At 50.6% G+C, this 13,922-nt stretch overlaps 1 protein-coding gene across 3 annotated transcripts in view; it reads left to right on the top strand.

Annotated features, from left to right (window-relative positions):
• The window catches only part of HSPA12A (heat shock protein family A (Hsp70) member 12A), a 185,515-nt gene that overhangs the window by 157,247 nt on the left and 14,346 nt on the right, over positions 1-13,922 (top strand). For all 3 annotated transcript variants that reach the window (XM_074382949.1, XM_074382950.1, XM_039465353.2), the window contains 2 exons: positions 3,488-3,604; positions 13,661-13,832. In XM_074382949.1, the coding sequence (XP_074239050.1) occupies positions 3,488-3,604; positions 13,661-13,832 (289 nt within the window). The remainder of the gene's footprint in view (positions 1-3,487; positions 3,605-13,660; positions 13,833-13,922) is intronic.

Raw genomic sequence — 13,922 nt, 5'->3', positions numbered from 1 at the left:
TGGTTCAAGTGATTCTCCTGTCTCAGCCTCCCGAGTAGCTGGGACTACAGGCAGGCACAACCACGCCTGGCTAATTTTTGTATTTTTAGTAGATACGGGATTTCACTATGTTGGCCGGGCTGATCTCGAACTCCTGACTTCATGATCTGCCCACCTTGGCCTCTCAAAGTGCTGGGATTACAGACATGAGCCGTTGCGACTGGCTACAAGCCCTTTTTATAGTGGCAAAATTTCATTCCTGAGATTGGAGTTCTCATGACATACACACCTCCCATTAGGCCCCACCTCCCACCCAACACAGTTGCACTGGGGGGTACATTTCCAACACATGAGTTTTGGGGGGCACATTCAGAACACAGCATAGAGTGAGAAACCCCAGTAATCTGAAGAGCCTGCAGGGTGGAGGTCGGTGATGTGGAGGGAGCTGACTCAGATTCTGCAGGTTTGTCTGCAGGGAGAGAGGGAGGTTCTCAGACTGAAAGCCACGGGGTCATTCAGGGAGCAAGAAGGAGGATCCTGACAACCGAGAAGAATGGGTCTTGGGGCTGGGAAGGAGTGGGTTCTGGGCAAACAATATTCCACCGGCAAGGGGACAAAGGGACAGATGGGGAGAGGCCTAGAAGCAAGATGGGTGGAGGGAAGAGGCATGGGGGTGGGGGGGAACTGGGTCATGCTGGGGAAGGTGACCACAGTCAGAGACAAGCGTCCTGAAGTCTCCTTGGAACTAGACAAGGGGGCAGCCCCCTTGTTCCAGGGGGCAGAAAGCAGAAGGGGAGGGGCGCAATGAGGTGGACCCCCATTGCCCAAAGAGCAAAGGTTACAGAGGGACTGGCTTAGCACCTGGTGGCCTGGGAGGCCACGTGAGGGCATGTCTGTGGGCTCTGAGACAGGCGAAGGAGCAGAAGGCACAGAGTACACAGGGGCTCCTGAGTTAGGAGGAAGAGCCATAGGGGTCAGGGTGGGGCAGTGGGTAGAAATTTCGGACTCAGAAAGCCCAGGGTGTTGGTGCCTTTTGAGTTTGCCAGCAGGAAAGGAGCGAGCAGCCCATCTCAGAAGGGTAGGGAGGAGGTGGAGGGAACGGTTCCAGAAGGTCAAGTGGTGATGTGGATGGTTGGTTGTGAACACCTCAGCTCAGCCAGAGAGGCTCCAGGGAACCTGCTGGCACCTTCCTTTTAAAGGTAGCTCCTCCCGGCAGGGAACATGCCTTGAATAAATTACAGGAGAAAAAGCTGTTTGATGGATAGGAGGAAATCGACTTGCCAGGGCCTGGCTGGAGTTGGAAGGAGGGGGCTATGGCTTGGCCAGAATGAGCGAAGGCAGGATATCTACTCAAGCGGAATATCTAAGCGTCACCGAAATGAAGCATCCCAGTGGGTCATGAAGGAAAGCCCGTGACAGTGCCTGACACATGAGATGATAAATTAATTAATGCTGGCGCCTTTCCCTTCCAAGCTGTTCCCTACCCTCTGGGAACTGACTGCTCCTCTAAACTCTCCAAACAGCTCAAGGAAGCCGATCTTGTGTACTTTGAACCCTTTTCCTTTTAAAGAGTTTAAAATCTTCTGCCTGGTAATGGGCACTGTGCTTAGAATCTGCCCGACACACATCATACCTCTCACCTGTTTTTCAAGCCCAATGCAGACCTGCAGGGAAATGAAATATGATGATGATAAAAAAACAAAAAAACAAAACAAAAAAACAGCGCTTTGTGTTGGTCCAAAGCAGAGACATTTTTAGAAACATGTTTTAAAATAGTTTACTGAATGTACTTAACACTACTGAACTGTGCACTTAAAAATGGTTAAGACAATGAATTTTATGATGTATATATTTTTACCATGAAACATTTTTATTAAAAATTTTTAGAAAAAGTAAAGGCAAAAAGAAAATCACTTACGGATCAAACAGGAAGTTAGTTCAGAGAGAGAGAGGGTGGGCCAGACCCAAGATAACAATTTGAAACAATAGGAAAAATAAGACACTGTCAGGAATTTTGTTTGTTTTTCACCAGTCTATTAATCTTTCTTGTGTTAGAGCTGATTTAGACACAGAAGGGACTTGGTGTGTGTTTAGGGTTGATTACAGATTCGTCCGGTGAACGTGGCAATGGGAAGAGAAAGGAAGGAAAGAACTAGCATTTGTCAGAGGTCTTTGGGCCAGACATTCCTTACGTGTTTTCATTGAATCTTGCCAGTAGTGCTGTGGGTTAGTTTCAAGATCTCCATTGAGCAGATAGGAATACTGAGTCTAAGAAGTTTTCCAGCAACATATTTTGCCTCCGTGAACCAAGTGGAAACCTCTGATGCTTCTGCCCAGCCCATGTATCAACATGGGCCTTAGTGATGTGGTTTAACTGTAACCAAAAGTTAAGGGCTACATGGTTCTTGGTGAGGTCATGTCATTCATAGCCATCCCTTCCTGTTGGGAAAACTCCCCTGATACGCTGGCCTTGCATAAGGTAGATGCCAGGGATGACAGTTGCCACCAGCTGGTAAGCATCACTGTGGGCCAGGTACTGTTCAGCTACGGGACCATGTGTAACAACTAAGACCTTCTCTGCATCTAGATAGACTAGGCTCTGGGTCTAAATTTTGGCTCTGCTACTTTCTAGCTGTACAGTGGTCAAAAGGTACTGAGGCCAGATGTGGTGGCTCACACCTATAATCCCAGCACTTTGGGAGTCCAAGGCAGGCAGATCACAAGGTCAGGAGATTGAGACCATCCTGGCTAACATGGTGAAACCCCGTCTCTACTAAAAATACAAAGAATTATCCAGGCATGGTGACACGTGCCTGTAGTCCCAGCTACTCAGGAGGCAGAGGCAGGAGAATTTCCTGAACCCAGGAGGCGGAGGTTGCAGTGAGCCAAGATTGCCACTGCACTCTAGCCTAGGTGACAGAGCAAGACTCCATCTCAGAAAAAAACAAAACAAAACAAAAAAAAAAAACAAAGATACTGAGCATATCCAAGTCTCAGTATTCCTATCTGTAGGAAAGGGGCACAGTGAGAATCCCTTCCTAACAGGATTCTTGACTGGATGAATAGAGACAGTGTGTGCAAAGAGCTTAATAAGGTAGGAGACCATGTGGTAAGTGCTCAGTAAATATAGCTCTTCCTAAATTGTCAATCCTTTCAACAATCTTGGGAGCTAGGCATTATTATCCCCACTGCACAGATATGGAAACTGAGGCCTGAGAGGTTGTCACTTGCCCAAAGTCACATGACTAGGACATGGCCACAGGGATTTCCTTTGAGTCTCCACTCTCCAGCCCACAGTCTCATTCAGTGACGGAAAGGGGCAAGAGCTCCCTGCTTGCTGAATATTCGGAAAACAGCTCTTTGCTCTCTGATGCTGGTAAGTTCAGGGGGCCCTGGAATGGCTCCTGAAGAGCTTGTGGCGGGAAGCCTGGATTCACTGAACCCACAGGAGGCTGACCTGGGGACCAGCTGCCATTTGACCTGTTGCATTTCTTTCCCTTGGCTCCAGGAGCTGAGTGACCAGGCGGGTTCGGAGTTCGAGAACTCTGATGTCAGATGGGTCATCACAGTGCCTGCCATCTGGAAGCAGCCTGCCAAGCAGTTCATGAGGGAAGCCGCCTACCAGGTGAGGGTGGGGTCAGGGTGGGTGGGAGCCAGAGGAGGAGGACCCAGGATGCCTAGGGTGGTGACGGTAGCCCCGTCCAGGTACCTCCCACATTCACCGGCCTCCATGGGAGGCAGCAAGGAGGTTCCCCTAGGCAGGGTGGGGGCTGGTACAAGGGGCCTTCACATTCCTCAGCTTCCTCTTGGGGGAGCAGCGGGGGTCAGTCCCACAAAAAGAGCTGGGCTTGGTTTCCTTCCTGGCTTTCTACATTTCCAGGTCATGTTTCTGCTGCAGAGTCTCCAGGGCTAGGATTTCAAAGTGGTGGTTTAGAGACACTTTGTGGGTGAAATGAAGTGAGAACCTTAAGGAAAAGCTTGGGAAACAAGAATATTTGAGTAAGAAAGCAAGCCAAGGCCATTGGCCACGAACCAGGCATTTCAGCTTGGTGTGAAGGCTGAAAACTGCATGTCTGCTGCAGGGAAAGAAAGGAAGTGTGATTGTTCCCTGCACGCTTCACCTGGTGGGGGTGGGGGGAGGGTGGCAGACCCCTGCAGAGGGCAGTGATATGGCCAAGGGGCATACCAGGCACAGGCACTTGTTGGCCAGGGAGACATATGCTCCAGTGCCAGTGGCCAGCTCGTCCCTGTGGGCACTGGGAGTGGCTACAGCTTGAGGGTCTGGCTTGGAGGCAGGAATGGCGGGCCATGCTGACCTGTTGTTATGTTCCCGGGACAGAGCTGGCACCTTTTGCACTTAAACCCCTGGGTGTATGAACACCCATGCCTGGGGCCTGGCTCAGCTCTCTGCGTGTTGACAGTCAATTTTCTGAGTCTTCAGCTAAGGCTGGATTGTGGCAAGTTACCAGGGTCATGGATGTCCCCTCCCCGCTGTTATGCCTCTCAGGAGGCATCCTGCCCACCTCTCCCAGGAGACATACCTCTGATGTTGTTTGTGAGTCTTTTACAAAGCACCCGAAGAGTCAACTCTGAGCCCCAGCATAGTTCAACGGCCGTGGGGACCACAGTGTCATTAAGTAGCTTATGGAGTTCAGCTTGCATGCAGTCAAGGGCAAGGCGTCCCCTCCTGCACTCTCTCCCCTTCCCCAGGCTGCTTCCCCTGCATTCCCCTGCTGCCTTGCAGCGTGAGAATCTGGCTCAGTGTATGTACCTGCCAAAAATAGATCCGTTTTTATAGGGATGAAGAAAGAGGGTGGAAGCTCCAGAAAGAGGCAAGCTCTTTAAAAAGGGAAGAAAAAAATGCAGTTTAGCTGTTCACAGAAGTCCCGGGCCTCATGGAGCACAGGCTTCATAGTGTCAACCTTCTGGCAGTGGCCAGAGGTGGGGCATCAGGACACAGCTGTCTGTGGAGACGCTCCCCGGCGTTCTGAGATTTCCCAGGAAGAATATTCAAGATTCATGGTTTTGACTCATTTCCCAGCCCACAGGAAGAGTTCAGCAACAAATGTGTGACCCATAAAAAGGTCAATTCTTATTTATAGCCTGAAAGAAGAAAAGAGGTACAGTGGCTGGTACATTTGTCAGGGGAGTTTGAGCCCTGGGCCAGCTCTTCCAAGAGGTGGGGCAGGAGGTATGGGGCCCTCACCCCGGGGAGTCACAAGGGAGGGCACTGAGCCCCTGGGGGTTTGGTGGAGTCAAATGGGCACCTCAGAGAGAAAAGGGCCTGCAGCTCCTGGGTGAGGACAGATGTGACCTCCATGTTTATGGATCTGAGGAATTTGCTTTCAGAAGTCCGGAGACATGCTGCAGACAGGGACTGTTTCCTCGATGTGGGCTGACTTCGGTACAGTGTTTTGCATCTTCATTTTTGACCTTTTGCAGTCCTTCCTTCCTTCCTTCCTTCCTTCCTTCCTTCCATCTTACTCCTATCGCACAGGCTGGAATGTAGTGGCATGATCTCTACTTACTGCAACCTCCACCTCCCGAGTTCAAGTGATTCTCCTTCCTCAGGCTCCCGAGTAGCTGGGACTACAGGCTTGTGCCTCCATGCCCATCTAATTTTTGTATTTTTAGTAGAGACAGGGTTTCACCATATTGACTAGGCTGGTCTTGAACTCCTGGCCTCAGGTGATCTGCCTGCCTTGGCCTCCCAAAGTGCTAGGATTACTGGTGTGAGCCACCACACCCAGCCAACCCTTTGCAGCTTTGATTTGACACTTGTGTTCCCTTGACAGCCGCTGAGTGGATTTAAAGATGGCAGCAATCATTCAATTGTTTTTTTGTTCATGCATGTATTTATTCATTAAACAAAGCTATACTGGAGGTTTTCTCTGTGTCAGGACTGTGATAGGCACTGGATTCTATACCCAACCAAGGCAGGGACCCTGCTCTTGGGTCACTCACAGCCAAATGGTTCACTGAAGCCTTTCATACTTTTGGGTTAGGGAAAGGGGTGTACTGGGGGCACAGCTTTGCAGATACTGCTGCAGTCTCTTCAGCCTGCCTTCTGGAGAGTCTTAGGACAAAGTGGAAATGAAATTTGCAACTCTGTGGCTAAAATTAACACCTCTCTACTCTCTCTCCATCCCCCAGTAGTATACAGACTGAGAAAGATGTGGACCTATGATGATTAATTTTATATGTCAACTTGACTAGGCCATAGGATGCCTAGATATTTAGTTAGTCATTATTCTGAGTGTTCCTGTGATAAAGTTCAACATTTAAATCAATAAACTGAGCAAAGCAGATGGTCCTTGTTAAGGCAGGTGGGCCTCATCTAATCAGTTGAAGGCATGAATCGAGCAAAATGCTGACCCTCCCCTGAGTAAGAGGGAGTTCCTCCTGCATGACTGCCTTTGAGCTGAGACTTTTTTTTCCCCTGCCTTTGGGCTCAGACTTAAACACTGACTGTTTCTGGGTCCCCAGCCTGCCAGCCTATACCGTGGGTTCTCCTGGGTCTCCAGCTTACTGGCTACAGATCTTGGGACTTGTTAGGCTCTATAATTGCATAAGCCAAATCCTTACAATTGTCTGTCTGTCTATCTATCTATCTGTCTGTCTTCTGTCTGTCTGTCTGTCTGTCTGTCTGTCTGTCTGTCTGTCTGACTCTATGCCCTCCTGGCTTTGTTTCTCTGGAGGACCCTGACTAATACAGTGTCTGAGCACAGAACATAGTTCTCAGCCTAGCAGCTTCTGCGAGTGCACACCAGGCACCCATGCATGTGAAAAGTATCAAATCAGGTGGACATCTGTCTCCTTCTACAAGGTGGTGGCTGCCCACCAACCATTCTTCCCACAGTGCATCCCATCCCATGGGCCCGACTTCAGGCAGGAGAGCTGGAAGGCTGAGGTAGAAGTGGCTACTCCAGTAGACAGTTGGAGAACTGGTAACATCTACTTTGCTTGCATGGGTAAAATGGAGCCCCTCCTTCTAGGCCTCTTGATCACAGGTTTATGGTGCAGTCATGGGGGCTGAACTTGAACCTCCCACCTGCCAGGTGGAGGAGAAAGCAGCCCAGAAGCAAGAAAGTGTTACGAGGAGCAGGTCTGGAGTTGTGGGGCCTCTGCTGGGGCAGGCTCACTGCCCGTGAGGGCTACAGAGAGAGTGCACAGATGCAGTTTCCTTGGTGAAACTCCAGAAACTCACCTTGTGTCAAGTGTTTGTTTAAAAGATGGGTTAAACCGTTAGCTTTTGACCCAAGCCATCTTTAGACCCTTTAAGAGCATTCAGCAAAAACATGGTAACAGCAAGAACAGCTGATCCCTCTTCTGAGGCCTTTAGAAAAGACGTAGACCCGGAAGACTGTTCTGAAGCTGAGGGGGTTGTGGACAGGAAATAGTCCAGTTGATTTCTAAGGGCATTTTGCCTAAAATGTGTAACTCTAGTAGGCTCTGGAAACCTGTTAAATAAATGCTGCTCCCATATGTACGATGATCTCATCTGACATGGAGACAGCTTCTTCTGCCTCCCTTTGGAACAAGCTGCAGTGAAAAATAATTATCGGGAAAAACAACACTGCGTAACACCCTGAACTGGTGCAGCTGGAGCCTCTTTTGCAGCCTGACCACAGACCAGCAGAGCACTTAACTGATCTGGCCACTTCTTCTCAGCCGTGGACACAGGCCCTTGGCGGATTCTCCTGGCTGACTGCAGGGTGGAGGAGCAGAGTTGGTGTAAGCACCACTTCCTCACCTCAGTTTCCCTGGAGTGTGGTTTTCTCACCTGCTTCTCCTGAGTGAAACTCGTGATCACAGAGGAAGGCTTTAAAAAGCTACTACAATGGTGCTCCTTCTGCCCCAAATTCTTGGAGGAGTTAAATGGGGTAGCATGCTCTTGGTTCAGATACGTTCTGTGTGTAGAATCCCGAGGTCAAGGCTGTGGAATGCAGGGAGGAGGGTCAGGGAACTGCAGAAAAAAGGCTGGCTGGAGGGCTGGTGGATTTGTTCACTCAGCAGCTACCTCCTGAACACCTACTGTGTGCTTTGGGGCAAGAAGAACTGAGTGTTGCCCTTGGAAAACCCACAGTCTTGCAGGAGAGGCTACACATGTCGGCACCATTAATAACGGGGGTGTCCAATCCTTTGGCTTCCCTGGGTCACATTGGAAGAAGAATTGTCTCAGGTCACACATTGAATACGCTAACACTAATGATAGCTGATGAGCTAAAAAAAATCTCAAAACATAATCTTTTAAGAAAGTTTACAAATGTGTATTGGGCTGTATCCAAAGTCGTCCTGGGCCACATGTGGCCTGTGGGCCATGGGTTGGACAAGCTTGGTGTATAGGAGTGGGAATGAATATGTTAAGTGCTTGGCAGGGGCCCCAGAGAAGGAAGCGCTCTCATGGGAGCAGTAACCATGAGATACCTTCTCCAAAGGCAGAATTATAAAGATAGAGTGTTCTTCTGCTGCAGGTGACCCTGGCCTGATCCCAGGCAAACAGACCCATAGGGTTGCTGAGGGCTACCAGGTGGAGGGCTTCTGTTGAGAGTAGCTGCGTGTTAATGTAGAAACAAAGCTTGCACCTCCAGGCATTGGGTCTTCCTGCCCAGAGAGAAAGACAGCTGGGTTTTTGAGAGCCTGAGCGATGCTTTAGCATTTCCTCCTTTTCTCAAAGTCCGTAGCTGCTCTGGGACTCCTGGGAGGTTGAATTTGTGCAGAATCTGCTGCCTCCTCTCACCTCTCCTTCTCAGCTCTCTTCTGGGGCCTCCTTGGGAGTTTGCGGGTAGGACATGGCCCCTCACAGGACAGGAGCTGGTTCAAGCAAAGGAGCGTGGTTACTTTGTCCTGGGCCTCCCAGACACAGCCTGTGACCTTGCCTTTTCCTCCCCTTGGGATTGGGGTCCTCTTCACCTTCGCTTCCCACCTGCATCCTCTTCCAGGTACAGTGGGGAACCCCTTATGGAAATGGGCCAAAGCTTTTGCTGTGGAGCTGAGGCCAGCCCAGCTGGAGAGGGACAGATGAAAGGCCTCCCCTGAGGGGGCCAGCCCAAGCTGTTTTTGGCAGACTTGGGGCAGCCTGAGTGTCTTCAGGATGTGAGAGTGTCCTGGGCAGAGGACAGTTCTTTTGAATTGTCAGTTGCACACCAGGCACACTCAGATGCCCTCGAATTGTAGAATTTTACTCGGGGCTCTTCACCCCTCTGGACTGTTGGATCTGATTTTACATATAAAGATTTCCCATCTAAGTCAGAGTGTCTGTGCAGAACTTCAGGTGTATTGTGGGTAGACAGATGGGGGCAGAGCTTATGGTGTGGGAAGAGGGATGAGGGGTGGAGCATATGGTGTGGGAAGAAGGATAAGGGGTGGAGCTTATGGTGTAGGATGAAGGATGAGGGGGCTGAGCTTGTGGTGTGGGAAGAGGGTTGGGAGTAGGGCTTATGGTGTGGAAAGAGGGATGGGGTGGAGCTTACAGTGTGGGAAGAGGGATGGGGTAGGGATTATGGTGTGGTAAGAGGGATGGGGGTAGGGCTTATGGTGTGGGAAGAGGGATGAGGGGTGGGGCTTATGGTGTGGGAAGAGGGATGAGGGGTGGGGCTTATGGTGTGGGAAGAGGGATGGGGTGGAGCTTACAGTGTGGGAAGAGGGATGGGGTGGGGCTTATGATGTGGGAAGAGGGATGGGGTGGGGCTTATGGTGTGGGAAGAGGGATGGGGTGGAGCTTACAGTGTGGGAAGAGGGATGGGGTGGGGCTTATGATGTGGGAAGAGGGATGGGGTGGGGCTTATGGTGTGGGAAGAGGGATGGGGTGGAGCTTACAGTGTGGGAAGAAGGATGGGGTGGGGCTTATGGTGTGGGAAGAGGGATGGGGTGGGGCTTATGGTGTGGGAAGAGGGATGGGGTAGGGCTTATGGTATTAGAAGAAGGATGGGCAGGGCTTATGGTATGGGAAGAGGGATGGGGTAGGGATTATGGTGTGGAAAGAGGGATGGGGTGGGGCTTATGGTGTGGGAAGAGGGATGGGGTGGAGCTTACAGTGTGGGAGAGAGACAAGGGGCAGAGCTTATGCTGCTCTTTCTCCCCTCCTATCCCTGGCCCACCTTGCTTTCACTGGGGCCTCACTGCTGCAAGTCCCAGCTGGCAGGCTGACATCCCAGTGGGACATGGTAACCGTAATGTAGCGTCTGGGTCACAGTCTTTGCCTTTCTTCCTTCACACCAACTCCCTGGGCTCCACGCATGGGTTTACCCCCTCCCCCCAGCCCCAGATGATTTTCAAGTTTGAACTCTGGAAGAGAATTGTATACCTGCAGGCCCGGCAGTTTCTTTGCAGTGAGTTGTCCCTTCTTCCTCATCCCGTTTTGTGGAAGCTTTCGCCTTGGAACTTCGATTCTCCTGTGAGGTCCCTTGACTCTACATGCCTTCAAAGATGGAAGAATCAGCACAGGAGCTGTCCTTCGGAAGGGGCCCCTCTTGGTCTTATTTGGGATTTCTTCCTCCAGGATCCTGGCTGAGGCTTCACCTTTGCCGGAGGCACTGCACGTGTGCGAGCCACATCCTTTCACTTTAACCTCCAGCCATGTTTGTGCTAAGGATGTCTAAGGTGACCCTGTGAGAGTGAAGCTGGGAGGGGGGACTTACTTGCTTGAATAGGGGGCAGCAGAAAATCCTGTCATGCACCTGAGTCAGGGCCCTGTTGATCGATGTCACCCAAGGGCAGACCCGGCCTCTGACCCATGGGCTGAGCTGATGGGCATTGACACTGCCCAGTGGTTGGCCGTAGCTGAGGGTACTAGGTGATGGGAAGAACAGTGCAGTTCACCAAGGACAGTGTAGGACGTGTGCGTGGTGGTTCTCATCTGGTTTTATAGTCAGTCTTCCAGACGTGGTTCTGTCATGTTTGAGCCATTTGGTTTTTACAGAGTGAAGGTGTTCAGTGTTTTGCCTGCTGGTAGTATCAGTTTTAGCGCTGAAAGTCTCACATCCCAGGAAATCTTTGTATCCGGGGCAAACTGGGACAGTGGGCCACCCTCCCTCTCTTTCTACATAAAGTGAAAGAGTTGACAAATGGCTCTGAAGGTCCTTTGCTTTCTTATTTTTGAGATGGAGTCTCACTGTGTCGCCCAGGCTGGAGTGCAGTGGTGTGATCTCGGCTTACTGCAACCTCTGCCTCTTGGATTCAAGGGATTCTCCTGCCTCAGCCTCCCAAGTAGCTGGGATTACAGGTGCCTACCACCATGCCAGGCTAATTTGTTTAGTACTTTTAGTAGAGAGACGGTTTCACCATGTTGGCCAGGCTGGTCTCAAACTCCTAACCTCAGGTGATCCACCCGCCGTGGCCTCCCAAAGTACTGGGATTACAGGTGTGAGCCACCATGCATGGCTGCTTTGCATTCTTAAATCCCCTTCCCTCCTTGCCCAGTAATTAAACCTCCCAAACCCCTCTGCCCATTATGAGGCCAGCTCCCCTTGGTGAGAGGGTATTTGTGTGTGTGTGGCATTAGGAGACCTTCTGAACCTGGTCTGCAGGAAGAATGCACAAAACCCTAGGGGTCTGGTATAAAACTTCCTCCCAGTAGGTGTGGCATGAAGGCGGCATCCCAAGGATCCTTAGAAATGTCAAAAAGCAGCTCAGCAGTGGCAGGGACAAAGTGTGTCTCCATGGTCTATTGTGCTGGCAACTGAGGACACCCATGTGCCTGGATGGTTTCCAGAAGCAAGTGGGGCCTCCTGTCGTGGACCGTCCAGACGGGTAGGCACGTCTGCCCGGGGGTCTCTCGACCTGCAAGAGGGTCCCAATACCTGGAAGAGGGAGTGCGCCTGAGAAAATAATAAAGACAGAGAGAGAGAAAGCGAGGCGTCTGGAGGGCTGATAGGCTGTGCCTAAACAGCAAATTTTATTTTTCAAATGCCAGGAATAAATACACTTTCTTGGCTTTGGTCTACTTCATAGTAAGAGGAAATGCAAATGTATACCTTACATGGCCTATACAAGAGAGAAATCAGATACACAATGGTTGCAAGAGGAAATGCAAATGTATACCTTACATGGCCTATACAATAGAGAAGTCAGATATGCAATCAGTGGTTGTAAAAAGTAACAGAATTTCCTGTAATCACAAAGCTTGTTTGCATCCAGACATTATTCCTCCTGGCTGCAGGTATCTCCGGTTTGATCTTGTTTTAGAACTGAGATGTGAAAAGGTTTTCTGGTTTTGCTCGTCAGAATATCTCTTAACCGGATTCTCCTTTGTCTACTCCTAACTCAACTTAACTCAACTTCCCCATTCAGGAATCTCTGAGTCAGGAATCAAAGCCATCCCTTATGGTGGCATTTGCTTTGCAAATATCGACAGTTAAACCATTAGGCAGTCAGGTAAGTAAAGAAAAGGTTAAAACTTATTCTTAAAGAGAGAGTCATAAAAAGGTTAAAAGCAGGAACTGGTTGCTGGTAGGGGGTTACTCGGTCTAGCAGCAACGCATAGTTTTAGGCCCGAACGATATTGTGGTTGATATTAGAAACTGATCATTCATCTTTCTTCCTGTATTTCCGGATAGCTCGACTGCCTCCAGTAGGAAACTGTGTTTGGGATCAAACTCACCGTATAGTGAGACTCACGCCTTTTAGGGGTCTCACACGGGAATGTTCCCCACAGCCTCCTGCTGCAGCTCAGGCCATGAGAGGTGCCAGGGACCTGGTTAGAGGCCAAGCCAGACCGTTTCTCTAAGCATCCTCAGAAGGGTTGTCCCAAAGCTTCCTGGGCTGGCCCTTCTCAAGGCCCATAGGACTGGTGACTGGGACGGGTCAGACGTCACAGAACAGAAGCCTTTCTGCCTACTACAGGACAAGGCTCCAAATGTTTGCAGATGGAGGCCACAGATGAGAGCTTGGGGATCAGATTATTAAAGGAATATTTATTACTATTCGTGATATATGTATATAGTAAACTGTTAAAGGATGGAGGCTCTGAATGAGATACCTGCTCGCTGACTCTCAACTGCACTCTAGAAGTTGAGGGACTATATGGGATTCCAGGAGGGGCTTCCTCCTGGAGCCACTGCTCATCTGTCACCCCCAGTAGATAAATCTCAGGAACGCTCCTAGTGCTCTGGAGATAACAGGTCAGTTACCCAGATAACAAAGTCAAATGCTTGCGTAGCTGAGGCCCAGCCATGGCCTGTTTCCAAGGCCACCAAAGATTGGGGTTTGCTCCAATTTGATCAGACGCTGTGGTATATGACAACTGAGAACAGATCATCTGCCTTCCACCCTGCGACGGTTTGGAAAGTTTCAGGGCCTCTGTGAGGCTGTGCCACCGCCTCTGGAGCATGGAGCCCCGCGTGCATCCTGCCGCCTGTGTTCCCTGCCCCTTTCCATTGTGCTTCTCAGTTCTGAGCCAAGCAAGCCCCAAGTGCAAGAGGCCCCATGGCCAAAGCACCAGGCATTTCCCCCAGGGTGCCTGTACATTTTCTTTGGCCACCCTGGGGTGTTAGGGTATCTGGATTGGGGCCCAGTACCAAAGCTCCCTGACATTAATCTCTGCAGAGGACTGTGTAGAGAATGTCCCACGGAAGCAGAGCACGAGTGTGCCTTCCTTAGGGAGGCCAGCCCAGGCATGGGTGTCCTGTGAGCAGGCCTGCCCGGGGGGCCCTGGGTCCCAGCGTCTGTTTCTGTCTTCCAGGCAGGCCTGGCCTCTCCCGAGAACTCGGAGCAGCTCATCATTGCCTTGGAGCCTGAGGCGGCCTCCATCTACTGCCGAAAGCTGCGGCTACACCAGATGATTGAGCTGAGCAGCAAGGCAGCCGTCAATGGGTACAGCGGCAGTGACACAGTAGGAGCTGGGTTTACACAGGGTACCTCTGCTCTCTCTCTCCCCCTCCTGCTCTCTTCCCCTCCCAAGCCCTGGATGTCTCTCTCCCTCTGATGATTTTAAAGGCACTTAG

The sequence above is a fragment of the Saimiri boliviensis genome, chromosome 12 (genome assembly GCF_048565385.1).
Source record: "Saimiri boliviensis isolate mSaiBol1 chromosome 12, mSaiBol1.pri, whole genome shotgun sequence".
Classification (NCBI taxonomy): Eukaryota; Metazoa; Chordata; class Mammalia; order Primates; family Cebidae; genus Saimiri; species Saimiri boliviensis.
This window is presented reverse-complemented; position numbering and strand designations above follow the sequence as displayed.